The 26,790-nt window shown below is 37.8% G+C and overlaps 1 protein-coding gene across 1 annotated transcript; it reads left to right on the top strand.

Moving 5' to 3' along the window:
* Positions 1–546: 546 nt before the first annotated feature.
* On the top strand, positions 547–26,790 carry BMX (BMX non-receptor tyrosine kinase). Its single transcript, XM_048955647.1, is given in 17 exon segments — positions 547–684; positions 1,648–1,752; positions 3,831–3,912; positions 5,669–5,788; positions 7,553–7,614; positions 12,831–13,009; positions 16,082–16,141; positions 17,033–17,087; positions 17,963–18,042; positions 18,647–18,774; positions 19,176–19,250; positions 19,787–19,958; positions 20,857–21,073; positions 22,679–22,743; positions 23,578–23,696; positions 25,668–25,825; positions 26,523–26,790. Coding segments are annotated over 17 exon segments (1,890 nt in total). The 3' UTR covers positions 26,598–26,790.

Below are 26,790 nucleotides of genomic sequence, written 5' to 3'. Positions count from 1 at the left end.
CTGATCTTTTCTACCTGTCACCATTCCATAAACGTGCATTTGTTACAGTTGAAAGAAAGAAATGGGAAATTTCCAGTTCAGGGAACAAACTTGTCAGCACTAGGTCTGTTTTTCTAGTCTGTAAATAGAAGGGTATTCTTTGTTGTTGTTGTTCTCTTTGCTGCTGTAATGACTTCTGTAATATGCTGCAGATGTAATACATTTGTGCATAAAGTAGACTGTGCTCTTTGCCAGAAAGCGTGCATGGCTGTAGAAGGAGAGATGCTCAGACAATGAAGTAACAGAAGTGCCTTATTTAGAAATACAGTATATATTTATCTTCATTTTCCTATGTGATTGAATCCCTTGAAGAATAAGTAAATCAACTTCGTTTGTTTATGCAGCTTTAAACACATGCTTTGTAATCATGTATTACCATTGAATTTGAAAACACATATAGAAGACAATGACTCAATATATTCTTTATTGCTGTTTCTACAGTTGGTGTTGTCATATTTATTAATAGCGATAATAAAAATTTCTATGATATTCTTTTAGGGAAGTAAAATGGAGAAAAAGACAATTCTATAAGAACTTCTTTTAAAGAAGTCGCAACAGAAGAGAAAAATGTCACCAGCTAATTACAAGAAAAGGTTGTTTGTTCTGACAAAAACAAGCCTTGCTTATTACGAATATGGCAAAGAGGTAAAAAGTCATTTTCTTAAGTAAACTATTCAAAGACATTCCTACCATCACCTCATTCTTCTGGTGCAAAAATTGATTAGGAGCGATGCATTAGAATAGCAGGTGTACTTTGTCTTGAGTAAAATTGAAAAACTAGAGGGCAACATATTCTATTTTCAGTTCAGGAAATCACTTGGCTGCTTACAGCTATGTTTGCCATTGAGCATCTGTTTGCATCCTTTGCAAGACAACAAAACTTAAGCAAGTAATTAACAGTGGCATATGTTTACATATTGTCTTGAATTGGGATGTTTTCCTCATGCAGGCCTCCCTCTGAAGTGATATAAATAAGTGGCTTCAGAAATTACTTGTGTGAGGTATAATTGGTTCCCAATCTTATCCCTCATTCGTATAAAGCAGATGGTTAAGCTATCGATTTTTAGAGACTGACTGTGCATCACACGAGGGTAGATTTCACTCAGCAAATCTCCTGTTGGGAATGCAAATACATTACCCTGGCAACTTATTTCAAAGTTTTTGCTTTCTTAGTACATTTGGGTCCCTCCAGTGAGTTATAATTCATTGGGATCCTGCATGGAAGCCCGTTGAGAATATGCTCCTGCACCTTAGCAAAAAAATACAAATGCCACAACTAGGCTTCTGGTTTGCAGTTAAGGTGTCTTTCATTTCTTTCTTCCTTCTTTCTCCCCTCATTCCCCTTTCACAGCTGTACTCTTACAGTTGCAGCAGATGTTTTCTCAGATGTAAAGCCATGTCCTATAATTTGTAATTGACTTTAAAAGGAATTTGATTGATATATAAATGTGGTTAGGTCACCAAAAATGTTTTTTATTACTTTTAAAATTTAACAACCATGAAGCCATGGCTTATCCAGCTTGAGACATGAAATTGCACAGAACAGTAAATCTAGAATACTCCATACTGAGTTAACATTAGTTTACAGTCTGCTTTATTTTCCCTTAGAAAAGAGGAAGAAAGAAGGGGTCCATTGAGATTGAGAAAATCCGATGTGTTGAGACAGTGAATCTTGAGGAATCAACACCTCCTGTGAGACAATATCCTTTTCAGGTTAGTCATGAAATTTGTTTCATGTTCATTCCATGTGAAATATTCAAATCATCCTAGGATTACACTGATCACTCCTGTCCCAATTGCCGATACCTGCTACAGCTGAGTGCCATAGATATTTCCAAAAAATAGAAAATCTGTCCTTGTTACTGAAGTTGTGACCTTGTTAAAATGTTCTTACTTGACTGGGACAAAATTTGGGTCTAGAATTTTTTCTCTTATGTTCAAATTTCTATCATATTTGCTTTAATACAAAGATCAATACACTTATGTGATTATGATATCTGTAAAGCATAATTAGGGACTTAAAAAATCTCATTTTAATTCCCACTATCTCCACTCCCATCTTTTTGCCCAATGCCAAGTAGAGGTTTTGACTCAAGACTGCCTGATTACTATTCTTTTATTAGACCTCAGTCAGCAAATTCAAGGCTATGCTTTGTGCATGTACCAGAAGATGTAGCTGCACAAAGCACTGTTCAAGAATTAAATAAGGAAACTGTAACTTCAGATTTGCTGCTTTTTATCTCTTTCCCCAGCACGTTCTCCCCAGAGCCTCCATCAGTATCAGTTCTGTGAGCACAGGCAGGCAGTAGATCCCCTTGGAGTGCCACCTGGAGCAGCACAACCACCAACAGCAGGCTGCTTGATAGCGTCTTAATCCATGACCCTGCAAAAATTGCCATGGCCAAGGGCATCCTCTTGAGAAATGCTTAGTTTTTCACTTCCTACTTGCTCCTAAGTGTCATTCCTTTCTTCCTTTCCCTTTTCCCTCACTACTTTTGTGCAGCAAATGGTGCACTGGTGTTAAATTACTGTGTATATCTCTGGAATTCACTACTCAGATAAGTGGGAAGAAGAATACACGCTACAGTCACAGGATGGGGGACTCCATTCTGGGAAAATGTATCACTGAAGAGGGGGGTTAGGATCCTGATAGCTGATTCTCATCAGTTCCGGTGTGATGCTGTGGCCAAAGGAGCTAATGGCATCTTTGGACATTGACAGAGGCACACACTGAATAAAAGCAGGAAGGCTATACTGCCTTTGTTTTGACACTACAGTGATCTGCAGGAGAATATTGAATCTAGTTCTGGTGACTCTAATTCAAGAAAGATGTTGTAAACTGAAGGGAGGTCAGAGGAGAGTGTCTAATGGATTGGCTAACATGCCTTAAAAAGAAAAGCTCACAGAGATCCACCATTTAACTAAATAAAGAGACAGAAAATAGATTGATCAGTCTGGTATGCTTACGAGAGGGAGTACACATTTAATAACAAGTGCTCTCCAGTGTAGGAACAAAGCAATAAAGCGATACTTGAAATTCATTGCAGATGACTGAAAAGCAATGTATACAAGGGAAAGGAAGCCCTGGACTTAACACATACACACTGCCTATACTAAGCATCACCCAAACAGCAAAGCAGATGTTAGTAATTATTAGATAGGCATCAAATGAGGCTAGCAGAAAGTACGCTGAACACAAGAAAAATAAGCTGATTTTTCATATTGTATAGCTAAATTACTGGACTACTTACTATGGGAGGTTGTAGATACTAGCTACTTGCTTTCAAAGGCAGTTGAGCTAATTTGCAGAAGAAAAACATATATCCAAGGCAAGAGAGTATGAATGCATAACCTTTGGATTAGAATTCCCTGATCCAAAACTGCCTCAAGCTTTTGCTCTGCCTCAGTGTTTATTTCTGAGTACTTGAAGACAGGTGCTGGCCTGTGTAACAACAGCCAGAAGCTTGAAGAGGAGTCTGGAAAAATTGAAGTGGAAAAAATGAGTTTCGTTGTGAATTGTAAGGTCTTTTATACATAGAAGACAGGTCTATCTATAAATATTCTATGATACCCCTTTTTTCTTCAGTGGTTCTTTTGGATATGATCCATGGTGGTTAAGGCAGTATACGCAAGGCTTATGTGATGACAGTACTATATATGACCTCCAAAAAACATTGCTAAGTTATAGAAGTTTGCTATCAACGAATCTTCAAAGCCTAATTTTGGTTTCCAAGTTCTGGCATTTTGGATTTTGGGTCGCACGCTCTCACCATGCTGGCAACCTCTTCCAGATCGTGTACAAAGATGGCCTGCTCTATGTCTATGCACCTGATGAAGAGAGACGGAACAAGTGGCTCGCAGCTTTGCATAGAGGTAAACACTAGCCCTTTGTATGCCACTGTATCCAAATAACCAAATAACTTAGGGGAGATAGGAAAATACTCTGCTCTATCATTTTATGCCACTCATTCTCACCTTTTTTAAGTCTTACTCATACTTGGTTGAAATGCATTGGTATTTTCAAGAATGAGTTAGAAATTTTAAAAGATGAAAGCTTATTTTGGTATTATTTTTGAACATTTTAAAATTTCCCAATTTTTGTCATATCTTCCAACCAATGCAAGTTAATAGAGAGTTTTGTTATACTGAAACTGTTTCAGTATACCAGTTTTGGTATACTTACTGTGTTCAGTTTTGGGCTCCTCACTACAGGAAAGATGTTGAGGTCCTGGAGCGTGTCCAGAGAAGGGCAACGAAACTGGTGAGGGGTCTGGAGCACAAGTCTTATGAGGATCAGCTGAGGGAGCTGGGATTGTTCAGTCTGGAGAAGAGGAGGCTCAGGAGAGACCTCATTGCACTGTACAACTTCCTGAAGGGAGGTTGTGGTGATGAGGGATTTGGCCTCTTCTCCCATGCAATGAGCAGGACATGGGGTAATGGCCGCAAGTTGTATCAGAGGAGGTTTAAATTAGACATAAGGAAGAACTTTTTCTCTCAGGGAGTGGTCAGGCACTGGAATGGCTGCCCAGAGAGATGGTGGAGTCGCCGTCCCTGGCAGTGTTCAAGAGGCGTCTGGATGACGTGCTGCGTGATATGGTTTAGTGCTTGTGGTGGCAGTGGTGATGAGGAGACGGTTGGACTAGATGATCTTGTAGGTCATTTCTAACCTTGCGATTCTATGGTTCTATGATTCTATGGTTCTGAAGTAAAATCTTTTAAGATAAAATTTGCAAAGTATAAGATTGTGTGAGTGTTACATTTGTAATGATCGTAAGGCAAATAATAGCAAAAGCATTTCAGCTGCCTACAAGCCTTTTAATAAGTGTATGAAAATACTGGTCACCAAAGATGTGCTGATCCTTTCTGTCCTCTATTGCATGTTCAAAAATTTAGGGTTAAAAATAGGTCATCTTAGGAGCTTTGAAACCCTGTCCAGAAGCAATCACTTTTTAAAGTCTCACATCCTACATTTCTTTTAGCTGTCTTCTGAAGCCAAAAATGCTGTTATGACTTGCAGAACTAATATATCACCAGCACAGTAATTTCACCGGGGCTAGTTTTGTAGGGTAAAGCAATGTTTGGATTGTAAATTAAATGTTTCTTTGATAGCATTTCCCTTTGGTATGCTTAAATGTTAGATATATTTTAGCAGATAAACAGATTGGATTTGCCATTTCAGGTACTGGGTATCTGATACTGAGTATCACGGAGTATCGTTTTCTTACAGTAGATAGTTCCAGGAAAATATTCAGTATATTTTGATATTTAAAAATATATTATTTTTATTATTGATTGTGAAATATTTGTAAGATACATGATTTGGAATCATAGCTGTTGGGTCCTACTTTGTCTATTGATTGTTTCATAGGACTGCACTGCGTCTTGACACCCAGATGTCAAAAAAGGAGGTAGCTGGTGGGTGTGGAATTCAGACTTGTGCATATATGAAGAAATATAGAATAGAGAACAAAATAGGATGGAAAATGAAATATGAGGATGTGTGTCTAGAGCTAGGAGTTAATAAGCATTAGGAGGTCCCACAGTTGAGTGCAGCAGGTTCTATTAAGCAAAAGGAAGATTTCAGTGTTGCAGCTTTTTGTGTTTACTGTGTTCTCTTTATGTTTTCCAGAAATTAAAGAAAATACCAATTTACTAAGCAAATATCATAAAAGATTCTTCACCAATGGGAGGTTTCTCTGTTGCAATCAGACTTGTAAAACGGCCCCTGGATGTACAACTTGGGAGAAATGTAATGTCTTCTTTTGTTTCTATTTATCTAGTCTCAGTGATGCTTTTCACTGTATGCCAAATCCAAATGGGAACACTAATGCTGACCCTGCTAAAGAGTTTCTCCCCTTCTTTCTGAAAAGGGGCTACAAGAAAGAAGAGGTCAGACTCTTCAGCAGTGTCTGTTGTGATAGGACAAGGGGAAATGGTTTCAAACTAAAAAAGAGGAGATTTAGATTGGATATAAGGAAGAAGATTTTTATAATAAGGGTGTTAAGGAACAGTTTGCTCAGTAAGGTGTTTGGTACCCCGTCCCTGGAGCCATTCAAGGTGAAGCTGGACAGGGCTCTGAGTACCCTTATCAAGCTGTAGGTGTTCCTGTTCATTGCAGAAGAATTGGACTAGATGGCCTTCCAACTCAAATATTCTATGATTCTACGAAAATGATATCTGTTTTGTTTGATCTAAGAAGATGGTGACATTTTTACCCACAAAATAGTCAAAATGGAAATATTTTCTCCTTTATGCTTAAAATCTCTAGGTAAATTGTAGCATTATGCTCAAAGACTCCTCAGTTGATGAGGTTCCCACAACCAGACAGGTAGAAACAATGTGATTTAACTTGCAATATATATATATGTATATGTATATATATGTATTTTCTTTTAATATCCTTTTGTAAAGTATTCTCATTAAACACAGTTGTTATTATTGAGTTTTTCTATGTTTTATCTATGAATACTGAGATAGGATAATCTATAGAATAGTACACTCCCAGATTTCACATTGTCAAAAGGGAATTCCCTTGTGCTTATATACATGCTTAATGGAAATCCAACTCATGTTATGAAAACCCAATGGTGAATTATGAATATTTAGGTTTCAGCTTTGTAAAGCTGGATTATTTGGAATTTAGAGCACTAATAGATTTACTAATTTCAATCATTATCAAAACTTGGTCTTGAGCATTTAATGTTACAATCAAAAATGTATGTACCCAAAATTAAAAGACAAATTAAAAACTGTAGGTGTGCATAGTTTGCAACCTGATTTGTATCTGTTATACTCCCAGTAACACTGAAGCATTTGCTTTTGAAAACATAGTCTTATCTGCTCTTAATACAGTTTATGGAACATTGGCTAATGTAAAGAGTTGTCAGCTGTTTTGTAACAGTAATTTGAATAGCTTCATATAGCTTCCAAACCATTTGTTACATGAGCCAAGAGGGCCGTGAAACCCCCAGTCTGTTGTAAGGACAAGGAAATACCTCACTGTCAGCCATGGATGACTTATCCATGAGAAGAATTACAAAGAGCGTTTTGGTACATTGAACGCTTCATTTCTGCCAGAGATAATAATGCGTGCAAGATATTATGCTGTGTCTACTTTATATTTGTTCCTAAATGAGTTCCTGAGGTTGTTGGAGACATGCAGAGCACAGGGAAAGATTGCCTGTGTAGGGGAAACTCCAGACAGCCTGAGTCTTCTGGCTGCTGGGTAATGGAAAGCAGTATTCTTAATCACCCCTTCATAGCCTATTTATTATTATATAAGGGCCTTTTTCAGAAACTTGGCATAGGTGAGAACAAAGGCTAATGGACTTCTAAAAGATACTGAGATGAATTAAGAGAAAGTTGGAAAGTACAGAATTAAAGCAGTTCTATATCACAGGGAAAAGAAATGTCAGTGTTGTTGCTGCCACTATGTAGTTCTACAAGTGAGAAAGCATCAAGTGATAAATTCTTGCTGAAATTCACAGTATGCTTTTTAATCCCTGTCTTTCAGATGTGACTCTATGTTGCACAACCTGGTCTGTGAAACCATTGCCTCCAGTCCCTCAAACACTGGTAGGTCAAACTTCTGAGTATCATCCTGTACAGAAAGACTTGGTACTGATGACAGGGGGTCGAATAAGATGGGAGAATTGCAGGCTATCCCTGGAAGTTGGTCTCAATCTCTAATATATGGTCATCATAGAATCATAGAATGGCCTGGGTTGAAAAGAACTTCAAAGATCATCGAATTTCAACCCCCTGCTATGTGCAGGGTCGCCAACCACCAGACCAGGCTGCCCAGAGCCACATCCAGCCTGGCCTTGAATGCTTCCAAGGATGGGGCATCCACAACCTCCTTGGGCAACCTGTTCCAGTGCGTTGCCACCCTCTGTGTGAAAAACTTCCTCCTAACATCTAACCTAAACCTCCCCTGTCTCAGTTTAAAACCATTCCCCTCCTCATATCATTATCAACATATGCAAGCAGTTGTTGATCAAGGTACTGCAATCTGATGTCCAACAGCATATCAGGAGGAGGGACACAAGTCTGTCTTCAGTGTGCTGAAAAAGGCAAACTGAGGAAGCCTCAGCCACTTCCAGTTCACTTAACAAGCTGGTGGTAGTAGACACTACAGCCTTTATAGTGACATCTTTTAGTGAATGCCATCAAAATTAGTTCTCTAGAGAATAGGAAGTCCCCATTCTTACACATGTCCCAAACTCCACTCTCCCACACTTCCCAGTGAAAATGGTGTTTCTAGTACTTGGAGAAAACATAGTAACTGAAGTGGACGATTATATTGAGATTTGTGGCCATGATGGTGATGGGTCAATGGCTGGACTCCAACCTTAGTGATTTTACGATTCTATGACTTAATTTTAATGAGAAATGGTGGATAAACAGCACTTTCTCAGGCAATTCCCAAGTTACACTGCTCCAGCAGGCTGGGTCAGGAGTACAAGTGCCACTTTAGGAACATCTGTTTAGCTCAACTTAACAGAAACATACTGTAAGTTCATGAATTGAGAAGTGCTTCTAAGAGATATATGTACTCCTACCTATGTCTTGACTTTATACCAGACAGTAAACCAGAAGTGTATGCCCTCTGACGTATGACAGAAGTGCTCTCTGTCCATCTGTGAAAACTAAGCAAACAGACTCAGAAGGCAAACAAGACACCAGAATGCCAAAAAACAGACAAACAAACAGACACTGCATGCTGCAGTTTAGCAAGGTGCTTGATGAAAAAGGGAAAAGCTGGAAGGAATAAGAATAAAGCAGAGACTGGAGGATCTGTTTCTATGTTTATTTCCTCTTCTATGAGTGATGTACTGAAAATTATGCCTCCTGTTTTATTATGTTGACTCATGATGTTAGAGGCAGTTGTGGGTGGTATGGCAGTAGAGGTTGAACCTTCTTGCCAATATTCTATGACAGATGGCAGCAGAGGGGCAGTCTGACAAAATGGCGCGGAAGTATCACTATCAAACAGTGTTATTGTGTTCTTTGTAACTGTTGTAGTTTCCATGACAATAAATAGGAGGTATTACTTTCAGAATAACCTATGTTTCTCCTTCTATACAAAAGTAAGGGCTATTTTACTATTTTTTACCTTAATTTCACTGCCCAGCCAAGTTACTAAGTTTTGTGAGGTGAAGGTAAAACTGACAAGGAAATAGAAGAGAACAGTGTTGTTTGATCTTCATGTATTTAAAAAATGGCTAGCAGAATGGTCTGTGTATTCTCAGATCACTAGTCTAGCCTCCTCCAAAAGTAAACTAGATTGGGTTTAAAATCGTGAGATTTTTTTTAAAATTATGTCTCCTGCCTTCTTTTCATTTGTCTTCTGGTTTGTGGTTTATATCTTTAGAATGCATTCTGGGCCCATTTCCTTGCTTCTTTCTGTTGATCAGAAAGAAACTAAAAAAAAAAAGAAGAAGAAAAGCTTGAATTCTTATGTATACAATTGACATAACAACTAAGGATTTAAGAACTGCACAGAATATCAAGAAACAAGACAAAACCGTGAGGTATAAAATGGAGCTCCAAAAATAATAATAAAGCTTTGAAAACAGGCTATGATCAAAGAAGCTTTTGATATTTTTTTTCTGTTAATAATACTTGAAAGTAATGGCATTGTGAACATGCAGCAGCATAACTTGTTTTGAATTCTGCGGTCTGCTTGCCTGGCTTCCGTCAGGAGATGCTTTGTCTATCTGGAGAGATCATCAGTCATGCAAATGTTCTGCTGAACATGCTGGCTTCTGCTAGGTCTTTATGATTTATTTTCATTATCTGCTTGATTTCAAAGGTGTTATTTTGGAAGGGGAGTTTAAAATGCAGGAGCGTGACAGTTTTAAGGTTGATACTTCTAAAACAGTTTCAGCAAATGCAGATATAATAAGTACCACATCTGGTTAGAACAACTTGACTTCATTTCCCCAAGCTGTATCATACAGATCAGACTTATAAGGCTAATATTGAGTTTTCATGGCGAGGAGCAGTCAGCAATCTATATTTAGCTCTAGAGCTACTTCTAGAAGCTTTCAGCACATTCTACTTTATCATTTCAACTACTCAGACTGGTCATCAAAGGTACAACTGAACTGCCAGTCTTCCTTCCATCTACCTCCCATTTCATATCCCTCACCTCTCCAGTCCTGGCAAGTCTTGTTTCTTTTTTCCTCCCCCAGAAGCACTAGTTCTTCTCTTTACAGCTTACACCTTTGATGTCTCCATCCCTTTCATCAGTTGAACATTACACCATTTCCACCGAAGAGCTAGTTCCTAAAGAGTGATGCTATTACAGAGAATACAAGTGACAACCATGCCTTCAGAGGGACCAGTAGGCATTTCCTCTGTGCTTTGATAAGCAGGATCTTCCTGTCTTACAAACACCTTCATCTCTGCTGGTGCCTGTCAGGCACTGTCTTTGCAATATCAAATACTGTCTGTAGGTCAGGTAGAAGTCCACTGAGTGCACACACACATATCTCCTCGTGCTAATTTTTTGACAAGTTTTTTTGAAAGAGTAAAAGAAGCAACACATACCTCCAGTTGTACCATGGGAACATGGTTTTGCAGATAGTAGGCATACCACATTTGCCCATCACACCTAAATCTCAGCTTGTCACCTAAAGCTCATTTCTAGATGGTGGTGGTAAAGTCATCAATGTGGAAATCACAATAATATCATTGCTAGCATAAGGGAAGTAACAAGGTGTATTCAATTACTATTAGGAAAGTATAGGCTTTAGGGCTTTCAACCAGTGCTGGATATGGAAAGCATTATGTAAGGACACAAACCAAAACATTAATCTGTACCAGGTTGCGCAGAAGTCCATCCAGAAATATTGCAAAAGACAAGTACAAATCCAGCAGTAAAACCCAAAGAGATGCAAATCTGATGTGCTCATCTTTGGCTGGATCTTTCCCCTGTCTGGTTAACAAAAGGAAACTCCTTTATTTGATCATAATTATTTCTGCCATTTACTTTGGCCAACACTTTGCACTTTCTCCTGTTTCACAAAAAGATGAAAGCTTCCTCAAAGCATGACACTGATTATTCCATAAACAAAACAGGGGATTAAGAAAGAACAGTTCAATCTCAAAAAATTACCAAAGCCATATCTCAGAGGTACAAATCAGCCCATAAATACATTCACTAAAGATTTACTTGCTTTAATATTACTGGATGCTTTTATGAAAATGCATTATAATTTTCTCCATCTTTCTGATACCTTCAGGCCACTCTATTTCTGTCATTATTCACAAAACAGACAGCCCAAGACTTGGATCATGCTTAACAAAGGTCTACAAGCTAAAACTCCCTTCCATTGAAGTCGGCCATGGCCAACTGGAAATAGACTTCATGTGCTGAAGCAATAATGCTTGATGAATAACAGGTCAAAGTCTAGGCAAGTGAGAATTCTGATCTTTACAGACGAGCATTGCCATGGGAACTCAGTGAGATCAGATTGAGGCTCATTGTGTTTACTGGAAAAGATCCTGCATGTCTTCTGGCTCCACGGTGTCAATCAATTGGCATCTTGGTTTCTCTTTGCTTAAATTAAGTAAAGAAATATCAATGAAGATGAAACAAGCAAGCACACAATACTGTGGTTGCTAAGATTTGACTTAAAGGAATCACAGCCTGCTTGAGAACACTTGGCATTCTTACCCAGTATTGCATTACAGTGCTTTTCAATATAAAATGATTACATAAAATAAATAGTTGGCACTTGGAGCCTCTTATCTCAAGTCTTTGTTATTTCTCCCCATCTTTTGCTGTCAGTGTTTTTCACATGTAGTTTTCCCTATTACAGAATTGGAATGCCTTGATTTTCTCAGTTACGAGATTTCACCAATTTCTAAATACATTTTAATGCCTAAATCTAAGATGCCTTTTTGCTTATGGTTAGATTCATGTAAACTAACTAAAAAATCGGGCTTCTCACCCAAGCTATTTTTGTAGACCTCCTAAACAAACAGTGGTGATAGGTAGAAATTTTGTAGGAAGGCACATTTCACCTGAAGATGTGGGTTAAATAGGAATCCTATAGTTTCATACCTATACGTGTTTAAATCTGCATAGAGAAGGAACCAAGTGGGGTTCCTTATATCTAATAAGCTTAACAAAGAAACATCCAACATGGTCAATAAAACATTATAAGGAAAGGGGACAATTTAGAACCACGTAGCTTGTTCTTTCAGGGATTAGTAGAAATGACTGATGAATATCTCTTGTGCTTTATGGTAATTATTAGTATTGTTCAACAGTCATTAAAATATATATACGTAAGTTACAATAGTGTGCTGCTGTGTTAGAGTTTTCTGATACAATATGATGTCATTGCACTTAGTTACAGTAAAATTGTTTGCTCACATGGTGTCTAATGCACATGAATTGCAATTGCTCAGTAAACTCTATCAGCTTCAGATGATGTCAGGCTTTTGGTATGAGTACAGTCTATTATGTCATCTTGTTAATGAGAGCTTACTATGACAGCTGTGTCAGCCTGCACTCCATGTAATGCTTTGGGTGTCATTATTATGAAACTTGGCTCTGTATTCACCCATCTCACAAATACGGACAACAGTTTCTGTAATGTCCTTCTACATGAATGAGAAAAAAAGGTGCTTTCCTGTACCCATATTCTTAGCTTTGATTGATTTTCTTACATTGTTATCCATTTTGAAGATACATGTGATCATGTATGTAGCTTTTCTTTTCTTACTTTATTCTGTGTTCTATCTCTTTATAATTTTATTTCTTCTGTCTTCAAAAGCTGAGACGTAGAAGCCTGCCTCAGGTTGTATCATCAAACAAGGGAATTCTAAATATGGCAGTGGCCCAATGCAACTATGAACCCTCAGGAAATTCAGCTATCCGTCTTGTCAAAAGCAATAAATACCATGTATTGCAAGAGGAAGATTTTGCCTGGTGGAAAGTAAGAGATTTGGAAGGGTAAGTATGCACTGCACTATACTTCTTTTCCATGATCATGATCTTCTATGTGTCTCATCCTCGTAGACAGCATTGCAGGCAGTCCCAGTGTCTTACAGGATCTATAGGGCTAGCGTTAGCTTGGAACTATGTTAGCAGCTTTTAAACCTTTTTAAAGAAGCCTCGTTGTGTTCTGCACAACTCCACTTTCATTATTATTCTTGGCTGCCAGACTGGGTGAGATTTACTGTAGTCATTGCCTGTGTGCCAGCTAAAATACTATCCAGTGGCTTTAATTCTGTCATGTGCCTGAGGAAGAGCTTGTGCACTCTGAAGCTGGCCATTTATTTCCAACTATTTAGTCTTCATGAATAAGAAGAGAACATCTCTCCTCACAGACTTTGCACCAACACCATCACTATTGCAATAGCAGTGATTGTACTGGAGACCAGTGAGAACTGTTGAAACAGTTCCATCCAGCACTGAACAGAAGCACTGAATTATTCTCTTTGAGGTTCACAACTGGAAGAATCCCCTTTGACTGCTTAAAATACAAAATTTTTCATTAACATCCAGCTGGGGCAGAAAAGAAAATTGCTTCCCAAGTCATTAAATAAGAAACAGCTTTCAGAGTATGCTGGAGACAAAGGCAACACAACAAACAGGAGCTGCCTAGAAGAGATACGACTTCTTGTCTGTCTCATGATGGATACTCTCTGAATTTGATTTCATGTACATGACAGAAATGTGGAAGGGAAGAATTTTTAAGCAAGGGGATATCCAAACTGGTTTGGAACAGAATAGAATTAGTTGATCCATTCATAACTCATTGATTAAGTTTACATCTGCAAGTGAGCAAACAAATAAATCAACCTTCAGTTAAAGTGTCTGTATTTTATAGCTGACAGGAGTGGCATGCTGTTTGGATTAAGAAAGCAGCATACAACCCCAGCGATTCAAAGACAATGATAAATCAGTAAGCTGAGATTCGCTGCTAAATGTCATCACTGGAAAGTTGATGGCTATGCAAAACCATATGATATAGGCAGCTCTGCTAACAGAGCCTGAACAGAGGGCTCTGAGATGAATAAAGGAGCGAAACGAAATCAAGAGAATGGGGATCATTTATAGTTTTTTTCTCTGGCTTGTGAAACTGAGGCTTTTGCAGCATTGATTCTGCAAGGACAAACTCCATATATAGCATAGCAAAATCTTAAAGTTCTGCTTGGAAATTTCAAAGATGTTGGAGTTTTGAATGTAGTAGGAACAAACAGTTGGCAGTTACCTGTTTAAGATTTCATGCATTCTTGGATTTCTTCTCGCTCTACTGAGATCTGTGGTGAAGAAACCCTTTCTTTCTGTCTCCATTCATATGCAAATATACACCTTACTTCCCCTGTTGTTTTTTTTTGGTGGGCACAGCATACAGTCCATTCCCTTACCACTATAGCTGACTATGGGTCCTCATAACTTAGTCCAACATGCCATGTTGCCAACTGCTTCATATGCTAGCTCAGCTGCCCATACTCACTTAGCTTAGCTTCTCAACTGCATCTGGCACTGTGTGGGAAAGAGTGCTGAACCTACCTGCTGACTTTCTGTGTCTGATCTTGGATACTTTGCTGGCATCTATTAGTCACTTGCATCCTTCATCACAGCAATGGAGATGGCATGTAATGATATCGTTGAACTGCTGCTCCAATCTCCCATATGATGATGCCAATCACTGAGATATAAGCCATTTCAGTGACTACTGAAAAGCGTAACTCGTTGAAATATAGTCTTCTAAAACAAATTACCTCTGCATTTTCTCCATGTCATGTAAAAAAAGCAGAAATGTTTTAACCATGAGCATTTCTGTTAGTGGCATTCTAACAAGCGTCTGTCTGATTAATCCCTTTTCCTATTTTAAGTGACCAATTTTAAGATGCAATCATACGTGATAGCTGAACTGTGAACTGTTTATTTTTCAGGAATGAAGGTTTTGTACCAAGCACTTAGTTGAGAAAGTTATTTCTGAATGAGGATGAGCCAAGGTGAATCAATATGCAGCCATCCACTGCTTAAATGTTCTCCTTGCCACTCAAGAAAAGATTGGGCAAATTTTTTGGAATATTTTTCTTCTTAAGTAACCTTCTGAGTACTAAGCATATAATTTACTGCAAGGTGTAGAATCAAATGCAATTTGTCTTCTTGACTCATACATCAATGCAAAAAACATCAGTTTTTCCTCCATCACCTATTTTCATTTAAATCAATAGGGTTTTGCCACTGTCTTCAATATGCTAGGATTTCAGTCTTTGTACTTTTATTTCAGTTTTAAAATGTCAGCCTTGCTAGCATTCTCATGCATTTGTATGTATGTGAGCATTCCAGTACAAAGTGAGTTCAACTCTATTATAAATCAGTCTCGAATTTTCTTTATGGCAAAATGGCAATATGCGATGACATGGTATTTCATTAAATGTATGTCAAAGTGTTTGAATGAAAACCTTATAGAGGCTTCACAGATTTTCTTATAGTAAACCACACTAGATAGGATCCAGAGGCTGACTTTAAAAACAACAACAAAACAAACAAACAAACAAAAAACCCAACCAACCAACCAACCAAAAAAAAAAAAAAAAAGCCAATATTTTATTAATATTCTGTAAAAGGCAGCATAATCACTGTTATTTTTGCACAATAAATTGTTTTAGAATTCTTTCTATTGTCTGTCATGCTAAAAATATTTATTTGGAAAGTTTAGGGTTGTACAGTTTTGGAAATCTTCCATGTAAATTTTGAAGTGGTAGATGCAATCTCTTTGTAAATTCAGTAAAGACGTGTAGTTTCATTGCTTGCTACAGCACAGATAGAGCATATTTCTCTTTCCAACACATTGTACAGTGGTAGGGAAAGATTGTTTAAGAGTTTAGCAAGTCAGAGAAAAATCTAGAGAGGTAAATATATCTCAATTTTTTTAATATTCACCTTGGAACATGGCACAATAGAAACAATTACTCAAAAATACATGCAGTGTGGCATTTAACCTGAGAAAAACAATCTACATTACCAGTTTTTCATCATTTCAGTGTATTGTTTTCTTTGCAGGGAAAACTCAAGTGCCAGTGAGCACACATCAGCAGAAGAACAGAGCATGGCTCAGCATGAGTGAGTATGTAGGATATATCTTCATGAGAACTGAGAGATTCTTTAGAGAGAAGTATTATTTCCACTCTGCATGTACAAAGAATAATGGCATACCATATACTTATGTTATATTCATAGTAACAATTAGATATATAAAATTGTAGAATCATTAAAGATCACATAGTCCGACTCCCCTGCATTGAACAGGGACACCAATAGCCAGGTCAGGGTGCTCAGAGCCATGTCATCCTGACCTCGGATGTCTCCAAGGACAGGGCATCCACCACCTCTCTGGGCCATCAGCTTTGAGGTCATCAGTAGCATCGCTGGTCACAGGCTTCCAACAATAGGAATGAATTTGGTTTTGGACAGGAAAAAGACAAGCGTTTGGACAAATCAGTCTCCTACACTAATAAAAGGATCCTTCTTAAAATGAACTTTTGTTAAAAAGGCTTTACGTGAGCTCCCCAGAATGATCTGACATAGTATGTTTGTCTTGTTTCCTCCATGGGGGACCTCTCACTTTGCTCAAATACTGTGAAAAACAGAAGATTAGAGGAGAAATTATGCAATTCACAGCTTTAAAGAGATGGACATGTCCTGATCCAGGACAAACAAGCTACTTCTGGTAGAGCGCCAGGACTGCAGGATCTTCCTGTAAGGATTTACTATAAAAAAACAGTGTCACAGCATGGGCCCCGATATCTCAAGGTATAGAAGTCCATTGGAAGCAGATGGAACTAGTGGTTTCTCTCTTATCACAGCCTAAATTTACACATGCAGGACAAGTCCCAACTCTAGCTTTTAAAAGCACTATTGAAAATATTTACAATGTATGGCATTTTTCATGAGTCTGCTGTGCCTTACTTGGAAATCAGCCTGTCAGTAACGAGCCTAATACTTCTCTTGCAGTTGGTATGCTGCTGGTATCTCCCGTGCTCAATCTGAGCAGCTGCTCCATCAGAAGGTATTACATATCCTTACTGCTTGTATATGAACAGCCAAGGAGAAGTTTCTGTCTTTGCCATAGTACGTAGCTAGAGGATGCTGATGCTCTTCAAATAGCTGTTGCATAACACATTGCTAGAAACTCTTGTACGCCATTATTATTGATAAACAGATCTCCAAAAAATGTCTGGATGCATTGTTTCTCTTGTACAGATGAACAGATTATACAATTCAAAAACAAACTCTGAAAAACAGAATATCTAATCTAGTGTGGTAAGCTGTTAAAAGAAGTAAAAGTGGGTAGTGAAAGTTTGGACTGGAATACCACCAAAAATAAATAAATATTCCAAATATATTAATATGCAGTGAAAATCTTTTTAGTTATTCTACCATTCAAAAATACTTCGGCAAGAAAAAATGACATTGGTCTAATGAATTATGTGAAGACTACTGAGTATAGCAGAGAAAGAACTTATTCACAAGGAATGCATGGAGCAGTGTCTGGTCACATACTGCCTCTGGAAGGGATAGAGGGAGGAGAAGCTTTAACTACTTTCTGTGTACCTTGCAGTAAATCTGTGCCTGCATCAAACCAAAATGGCACACTATTTGATTCATGTCTGGGATGGAGTACAACTCACCTAACTCTAAACATCTACACTGGGGTACCACAACCAGTTATCTAGACCTCTTTTATGGGGAGAAATAAATAATTCTGAGGCACAGTTTGTCTTGTCTTAAAGTAGCTCTTAAAGGACATCATATGAGTCACATCTTTTCTCATCTATGGATATTCCAGTGTAAAATTCTGAAGTTTAATGAGATGAATCCCAACCTCAGAGATCCTTGTAATTTCATCTTTTTTTTTTCCTTTCTTTTTTTTTTTTCATTTAGGGGAAAGAAGGTGCTTTTGTGGTGAGGAAATCAAGCCAGGCAGGAATTTATACTATGTCTGTACTCAGCAAATTTCATGAGTGAGTATTCAAAGAATGTGTATCCTTTCTATGAGCATGCAAGGGAAATTATAATTGGTGTAAGTTGTCTCCAACCAAATCTCTAAGTTGTGTTGAAGTTGAGCCCCAAGCACTTTCAGGTCATATTGGTTATTCGAACTGGCTCTGGGAAGGGAAGGGAAGGGGAGGGAAGGGAACGATTGGTAGAAGTTGGAAAGCAGAAGAAGAGGTGGAAATGTTGACTTCTGGGGCAGACTAGAACTAATTCTGACTGTGGTCCTTTTGTTCATAGGTGTCCAGAACTGGATGTAGAGCCATTGTGAGGGCAGTACATGAAAGCTATTGGCTCTGAATGTAAATGTTGGGAGACAAATATAGGCTACATTGTAGTATGCAGCAAAACTCTGTAATGTGCTTCAGTCTGCCCTAAATAGCCAGCTGATGTAAAGGCTGGATAAATATGAAGGAGGAAAATATAACAGTCTCCCTGATCAGATCTGCTATTTATTTAGTTATTTGGTTGGAATGTTGTAGTTTGTCCTGCAGCTAACTAATCTATTAATGCATGGGCTGGAAGGCGCTTTGCAAGGCTCTAAAACACACAGCACTTTGTTGTGTTTTTCAGAAGAAAAAAAGGAACAGTCAAACATTACCATGTGCACAAAACCCCTGAGAATAAGTATTACCTTACTGAAAATCACTGTTTTGAAACAATTCCCAAACTGATATACCACCACCAGCACAACTCAGCAGGTAATCCTATGTGTTCTTTCTACTTGATTGGCTCTGGCTTTGTCTTCTGCGCTTCTCAGAGTTAACACAAACAACTTCCAATGCTGAATATTCCAAATTTTTAGGCATCTTTTGGGAGAATTTGGGTGGGACTTGAGCTATCATATTCATAATGGAAATAGTTGCTTTACTTTCTATACTGAATGTTTTGATATTTTACTGACTCTTTTAAACAAACAAAACAAAGTTTAAAAACTGCTTAGAAAACCCTGAAGTGCCTAGTCTTGTGAAATGATGAAGCTGCTAAAATTTGTTGTCTTTACCTGGATGGTGTGTTTGTGTTTGTGAATTAATTTCCTGTATATTACTTGATTCAGAGGAGTTATTTATATATTGAGAGCTTTAATGGGTTTTGTTTGTAGGTATGGTGCCAAGGCTCCGTCACGTGGTATCAACACAAATAAATAAAGTCCCAGCCACAGCTTCATTGGGAAATGGTAGGAAAATAATTTTATACTGTCAGTCTTGGCCACCAATAAAATCGAAACAAGAAAATCGTGATTTATTTCTTTCAGGCTTGTGGAAAGTTGCAGAATCTTTGAACTCATCATTTTGTGGCCATTTTAATTTGCCCACATAACATTTATGTTATGCCTTTTTAAGACACTCTATGTCAAATGTTATATTGAACATAAAATGTCATGTGAGTTTCCCTTTTATTTTTTCCCCTCTGCAATATTAACTGGCACAATCATGCTTGTTTTCCAATCCCCTACAGGAATATTTATTATTTGATGCATAAATCTTTCTCAAAAGTGCTTATAAGGCTTAAACCTAAGCAGTAGCAAAAAAATACTTGTAGGAAGTTTAGTGTCCTTCAAATACAAAGCTGAGATGAGAGACAGGTATGTTACATCAGTGCACCATGATTTTGTAGCCCTTCAGAGAAAACAACAGCATTGCACGTGACAGACATTATACTTGCATTTGTTTGGTTTTTTTTTTGCTTAAGGGAACTTCTTTGTCCTGCTAGGAATCTGGGAGCTGAAGCGAGAGGAAATTGTGCCGTTGAGAGAGCTGGGAATTGGTCAGTTTGGAGCAGTGCATCTGGGAAAGTGGAAGGGACAATACGATGTGGCTGTAAAGATGATTAAAGAGGGAGTAATGTCAGAAGATGAATTCACAGCAGAAGCTCAGACCATGATGTAAGCTTTGCTTACGTATTTGGAAACAATGATTTCTCCAAACATTAATCAGTAATGCAAAGCAGACACCGGAAAAATAATTTCCTCTTAAAAATAGCTTTAAATAATGTTGAGTACATTAGACATGGACTAAATAGGTAGCCATGTAGAACATTTGGAGTATTAACAAAATAATTTCACACAAACTGATGGGATAACCTACAAAAAGTTTCAACTAGCGTCTCTTCCAAAACATTAGATGTTCCACATATGTCACTTAAAACTACTTTCCTCAGCACATATACAGGAATGATTAGAAGGCTGTTCTTGCCATCCTGCAGATAGGAATGCAGTGAACAACTGGGAAATATCAACAATATAAAGATGTGATTTGTAGTTTCTGAATCTAAAGAGATAATTGTATTAGAATGTCCAGTGAAATTCCATTAAATGATATTAAGCACATGAATTCAAGAACATTTTTGTTATCTCATGTCCTGAAGGTATGTGCTATCTTCCTGTCAACTAGCTGATACAATCTCCATTCTGAATCCGAAAATTTGGCAACATGGTTTTAGTAGAAATCTTACAGGTATAGGAACTACCCTACCCACTCAGTTCCATTTTCTCCCACAAATAAGTCTGCACATTTTCTCCACTAAATTCTATTTGAGATTTTGACTATGAAGTTGACATTTCATCAATACTTCTTTTGGTTGTCATCAATACTGAATTTCACAGTAATGAGCAGGAGTCTCAGTTCCTCTTGAAAATGAATGCTTTAAAGTCTAAGATAAGACTGCATTCATTCTCAAGAATTTCTCAGAGAATGCTGCATTAGTATTTGAAGAAATAAACTTACAGAAATGCTCAGTCATACCTATTCTTTCTCTTACAGTTTTATTTGCATTTATTTCAGGAAACTTAATCATCCCAAACTTGTTAGACTGTATGGAGTATGCTCAGAATTGCATCCCATCTACCTAGTGATGGAATATATGCCAAATGGCAGTTTGCTCAGCTACCTACAGACTCAAGGGAAGGAATTGCAGCCCCTTCAGCTTCTGGAAATCTGCTATGACGTTTGTGATGCTATGGCTTTTCTGGAGAGCTGTCAGCTCATACATAGAAACTTGGTAAGTGTCTCACAGCAGAAATGAAATGAGAAAGACAGACACAGTTCTGTCCCATAATCCAGGGACAGCTGCACTGGTGCTCCCCTGAAAAGTGTCATGGTCTACAGAGCAGAGACACCTGGTTGGATCAGTACAAGGCACCTCTGGGCTAGGAGCTTTATAGCCACATGTAAACAGTACTGCCCACAAGCTAACCTTTCTGTTTCAGAGCTGGGCTAGCAGGTCCCCAGCACTGCATGCTGTGCTGCCTGCATGTATGGGCTCTAGGCTTAGGGATTTATGAACACTTTGCAGCACAACTGTAGCATCAGTAAAGCAAAAAGTTCAATTTGAATTGATGGTTCAGTCCTCCAGAAGATAGAGGTGCAGCAATAATAATGGTGGGCACTGTTAAATAAATCTCTAATTTATCTAATTGGGAACCTTTTGTCTTTTAACAAGTACAGATGTTATTGGGATAAATGGGAGTTTATTCTTGCACACTGCAAGCATGAACAGAACTTGAAAATTTGCAGTTGCCTTCTCTTTTAAATGCATTTATAAGTCCCTGTTTTCAAGAAAGTACTTCAAGTTGCTCTCAATGTGAGGGTCAGTCATTTCAAGGTCCTGGACCCAAAGTTTATGCAAAATATAGTTATAAAAAATGGTAGCATAAGTCTTTGGGGAAATAAGCAGTTATTTTTGAGCCTTTTAAAAGTGAACAAACACAAATCTCAGAGTCAGTAGCAGTATTTTGCCTTCTAACTCCAGGCAGAAATATATTGGAATATTTGGTAATGATTTATGTTATAGACTTGCTTAATTTTCCAATAGGGATCTCATCTCCTCAGGTACTATTTTAAATTCTGTCTTGATGATGCTTTCAAAAATTTGTTTCTATTTGCAAACAAAGTCGTTCAATCCATACATCCCTAATTTTCACACTTCCCTTCAGAAATGAGGAATGACAGACAACGTGGGTTGCAGTGTTCAAGTAGTAAATACAAAGTCTCTGAGAAATGTTTGTACACACTGGGAAGACAAAGATTAAATATGAGTTTGATTTCAAGCTGTAGACTCAAAGTGTATCACAAAAATTAATGAGCATGAAGAGACAGAAAATACAACTTTAGATAAGTGTTCCCTGGTGACCATATGTAGAACTATTTTCTTAATGAAACTTTCATAAGCCAGACTGTTTATATCAATTTTTATTGTTTTACTCTGCTTATAATGCATTGTGGATAATCAAATCAATGTTTTCCTTCTTGTTTTTGATTCCTTGGTAAATGCTGAGGCCCTGTAGTAGGATGCAATTTGAAAGACAGAGTTTAGTTTCTAGATCTGTTGCTGTCTGTCCAGGTGAATGTGGGTTCCTCACCTCTGTTTACTCATCTCTCATCATCCTCATTTGTAAAGCTGAGGTAATGATAAATAATGTTTTTCAATTGGTAGTCGAAAGCAAAATAAGAGAGTTACTAATCCCTTACAGTTTCCAACTTAGCTGCTTCAGTTAAAGAATTTCATTACTCTTTGAAATGTTAGTGGATAGAAATTAAGACGTGACATTATTTCCTCCACTTCAGTCTTCTTCTACTCATCTATTTTCTAATTTTTCTACTAAAGGCTGCTAGGAACTGTTTGGTTGACAGCAATCTTACTGTGAAGCTATCTGACTTTGGGATGACAAGGTAAGAAAGAGAAGTGGTAGCCTTGTGGAGCTACAGTTTTAGTATATCTTATAGTTTACTGGTAGTGATCAGCTAAAAACAGGCAATTAATAAAGTTAAGTCACAGTGTGCTACATCTTTTTGTGTTTCCTATCCATAAAGTAGTCTCTAAACTATTATGGAGTTACAATAAAGACACTTTTCTGTCTCAAAAACTCAGTGCTTAAAGGCTAGGCACAGCTGAGAGATTTCACTACTCACATTTGTTAAGGAAATCTCAGTTTACTTTTTCTAGAAGGTATGTGCTTGATCCATGGGCTAAACACCTGCATCAGCAGCCTCAGTAGAAGGAAGTGGGAGAGGATGAGCAGCCTCAAGTCCTCTGAGGAAAGGTTGAGGGGACAAGCACTGCTTAGTCTGGTGAAGATGAGGAGGATAAGAAATGCCTAAAGGTTGACTATGGCTGCTTGCAGTTGCAAAGCTGTAAACCTCATCAGTGTCAGATGTTATATCCATGGGAAATGGCCACATTCTGCAGTTCAGAAAGTTCAAGCTTGAAGAACATAAGGTATTTCACAAGGTGACAGTGCAACAGGAAGCAACAGGAAGCAACAAAGCACAAACCCCCAGAGCAGAGGGGTTGGATCTAGATGATCTTTGAGGTTCCTTCCAACCCAAGCCATTCTATGGTTCTATGATTATTTCTCTAATATGTTGATAACAACTATGTGATCTATTGACTACAGCTGATGTCTGTATCACATATGCTTTTGAAGTTTGGGATTCCATCTGGGATTTTCCTGGCCAGAATTTTCCTTCAACTACCCACAACCAAGTTCATTTCTTCCATTTTAGGTATATCCTGGATGATCTGTATGTAAGTTCTCTAGGAACCAAGTTTCCAGTGAAGTGGTCAGCACCAGAAGTTTTTCATTACACCAAATTTAGCAGCAAGTCAGATGTATGGGCCTTTGGTATGTATGGAATCTTCCATATAAATGCATATGTGTATATGTTATCACGTTTGAATTTCTTTATCTTAGTATATGAAAATACTAGACACATGCTGAAATAATATAAAAAGCAATTACAGCTTATGCTCTCATCTAATATTTTTATGAATCAAAATAGGAATTTTGGGAATTTTTAGCCCAATGTTTTTTCTTCTAGGCATACAGAAACCTTGTTCACTCCTCCCCAGGAGGAGTGTGTGTTTTATATGCTGCACTAATGGGAAATGTTGGCACTGGAGATCAAACAATGTCTTTGTAGAACATAAACCTTAGCTGCCAAATCAAAGAGCTGTTTTATTACTCCAAGAGGTCAGAATGGATGCTGTGCATGGACCAGATGTGCCAGAGGATCTGGGTTGCTGCATCTTGGAAAAAAATCTTCATTTGCAGATCACTTTCTATGCCGGAATTTCAAACATTTGAAGTTCTATTTCAGTGGTTTTCAAGCTATGATTTAAAAATCTGCAGGGTCTGTCCAGTGTTTTTAAAAGTCTGAAAAAAGCAGCAAAGAAAGGGAAGCCATTTGTGAGCGGCCTTAAATCCACTTACATGGGTTTGCTCCATCAGTAGGATGATGTTAGCAGCAGATGATTTGATGGAAGTTTGGCAACCCATTGTTCTTGACATTGATCAGTGGTGAATAAAGCAGATGAAAGTGCCTCCAAAATGCGATACTTCTTTTTTATCTTTAACTTTTGTGTCTCCCAATATTGTTAATGTGCCTAGCGGATAAACAGCTCAATTGTGCCCTTCACAAGGCTTTTATAATATATACGATTAAATCAAAAGATGGATTTTCTTTTTGTTCTTATGGGTGAAATCCTGACTCCAGGCATTATTGTCATTAACTTCAATATCAGCATTAACTTCAATGGAAAACACTATCTTCCCTCAGAGGGTCTTCTCTCATTTTACCACTCTCCACTGATGCAGTGGAAGCAAGGGGAGAGCTGGATCTGTCAGTCTTGGTTTGACTGCTTTAAATTAGTGAGTCTTTGAAGGGCTACAGAACTGAACCAAGGTACTCACATCCCAAAAGCAGATGTCTGAGGACAAATAATCTTGGGTGTTTCATGTTCTCATCAGGGAAAGGTGAGATTCAGGTATTGTTTTATTCTGATCTCACTGTGACACTGAAAAGCTCCGATCTTGAAGCTGGAGGGAAGTTCAAGATCCAGTACATTTCTCCTTGGAAAAAAATAATAATTCCACTATTAATAATAAATTTGGATGTTAGAAAAAATTTCCACTTGGAAAGAGTGGTAATGCAGTAGCACAGGCTGCCCAAGGAGGTGGTGGAGTCACTGTCCCTGGAGGTTTTCAAGAACCGTGTGGATGTGGCACTGAGAGACGTGGTTAGCCAGCATGGTGTGATGGGCTGCTGATTGGATTAGATGATCTTTGTGATCTTTTCCAACCTTAATTATTCTATGATTCTATGTTGTGAATAAATAAACATTTCACTTTTTTTTTTTAACTTTATCAATCTGTTTAGTTTCAAGAAAAATAGTTTCGAGAAAAGGAGTCTTTATGAATGAATGATTATTATACATACAGTGTTTCAATTGCTTCAGTAAAATCCACTTGTTATATGTATGTGTGGTAGAGACCACAAAGCATTTGGGAATCTTTCTGATGCCAAAGAAGTTTATGTCTCACACACTTCAAACAATCATTAAAATATTCATTATGATTTATTCTATAAAGAAAATGCATAACTGTAACTGTCATTTCCTTTTTCCTTCTCTAACACTGTGTATATGTACACGCCTACATAAGGGAATATTTGTATTTTTGGTCATTACTCTCCATGGAGTCAGTTATGTATTGCATGTGCATCTTGTTTTGGGAAAGAAGGATTCTCTTACATTTCTTGGTTTTCGTTTCTTGTCTTTTGTTTCTTTCCTCCCATTGCTATGAATACTTCTGCAGGTATCTTAATGTGGGAGGTGTTCACTTTGGGAAAGCAGCCCTATGAGCTGTACGATAACATGCAGGTGATTGAGAAAGTTTCTCAAGGATACAGACTTTATAGGCCGCAACTGGTTTCGGACATCACCTACCAGATAATGTACAACTGCTGGCATGAGGTATGTGCATCTGCAGGTACATTAAAATCCATTTCAATGTCAATGTAAGACATGGGGTAAGATTCTTCTCACTAATTTATTGGTTTAAAATTTGAATTCTGAGTTAAATTCCTATGATTACAGGATGACTAGTTGTACATCCCCATGACCATTTTTCCCATCTATTTTAGCCACCATAGAATATGTGTTATTTCTATTTATATATAAGTATCTTAATTAATTTAGAGGTGACCTCTACCTTTTTAGATAGCTGAAGTTGCATGAAAAAAAAAAACACCCTTAGAACGGAAGGAGTAGGTTATCCCATCTGTGAGTCTTCCAGGAGTCAAATGCTGATCATGCTGATGTTATCTTGAGAGATGTGTCTGCCGTGCCAAGAACTATCCTGATTTATTGTTTCTCTTCAACTAAATTTTAGTCTGTTTTCTGTGGACCACGACTTGTCCCTCTCCCACAGCAAAGAACCATTTGGCATATTGTTGGTGATACCGTGAAATGACAGTGATTACAGACTTTTTAAGTATTATTGGCAGAAATTTGAGAAAAACATTAATGTAAAGAAAGAAGAATAAATTATTGCAACAGAAGAAAAATATAAAAAAAAAAAATTTCTTTGTCCCTTAACACCACTGTCTCTCCAAATTTCTGTATGCATTTGTAACTAATTAACTTTATCCATCATCTTTGCCTCATCCAGCTGCCAGAAAAGCGTCCTGCCTTTCATCAGCTCCTGTCATTTTTTGAGGTGCTGAGAGAAGATAGCAGGCCTTGAAAAAGAAGATTCACATACAGATGACTGTGCATACTTGTTCCATATCATCTGCCTTCTGTGAGAGAGTGAAATCTGAACTCTTCCTGACATGAGCCACCTCTGTTGTACAGTATATTAGTTTCTAATTTAGTTAGGGATTTGACCAAGAAGAATATGGGGAAAGCTTTTATGATAGTCTGCAGGTGACAGCACC

The sequence above is a fragment of the Lagopus muta genome, chromosome 1 (genome assembly GCF_023343835.1).
Source record: "Lagopus muta isolate bLagMut1 chromosome 1, bLagMut1 primary, whole genome shotgun sequence".
In the NCBI taxonomy this organism is placed as follows: domain Eukaryota; kingdom Metazoa; phylum Chordata; class Aves; order Galliformes; family Phasianidae; genus Lagopus; species Lagopus muta.
The sequence above is the reverse complement of the archived record's forward strand: the minus strand, read 5'-3'. Positions and strand labels throughout refer to the sequence as shown.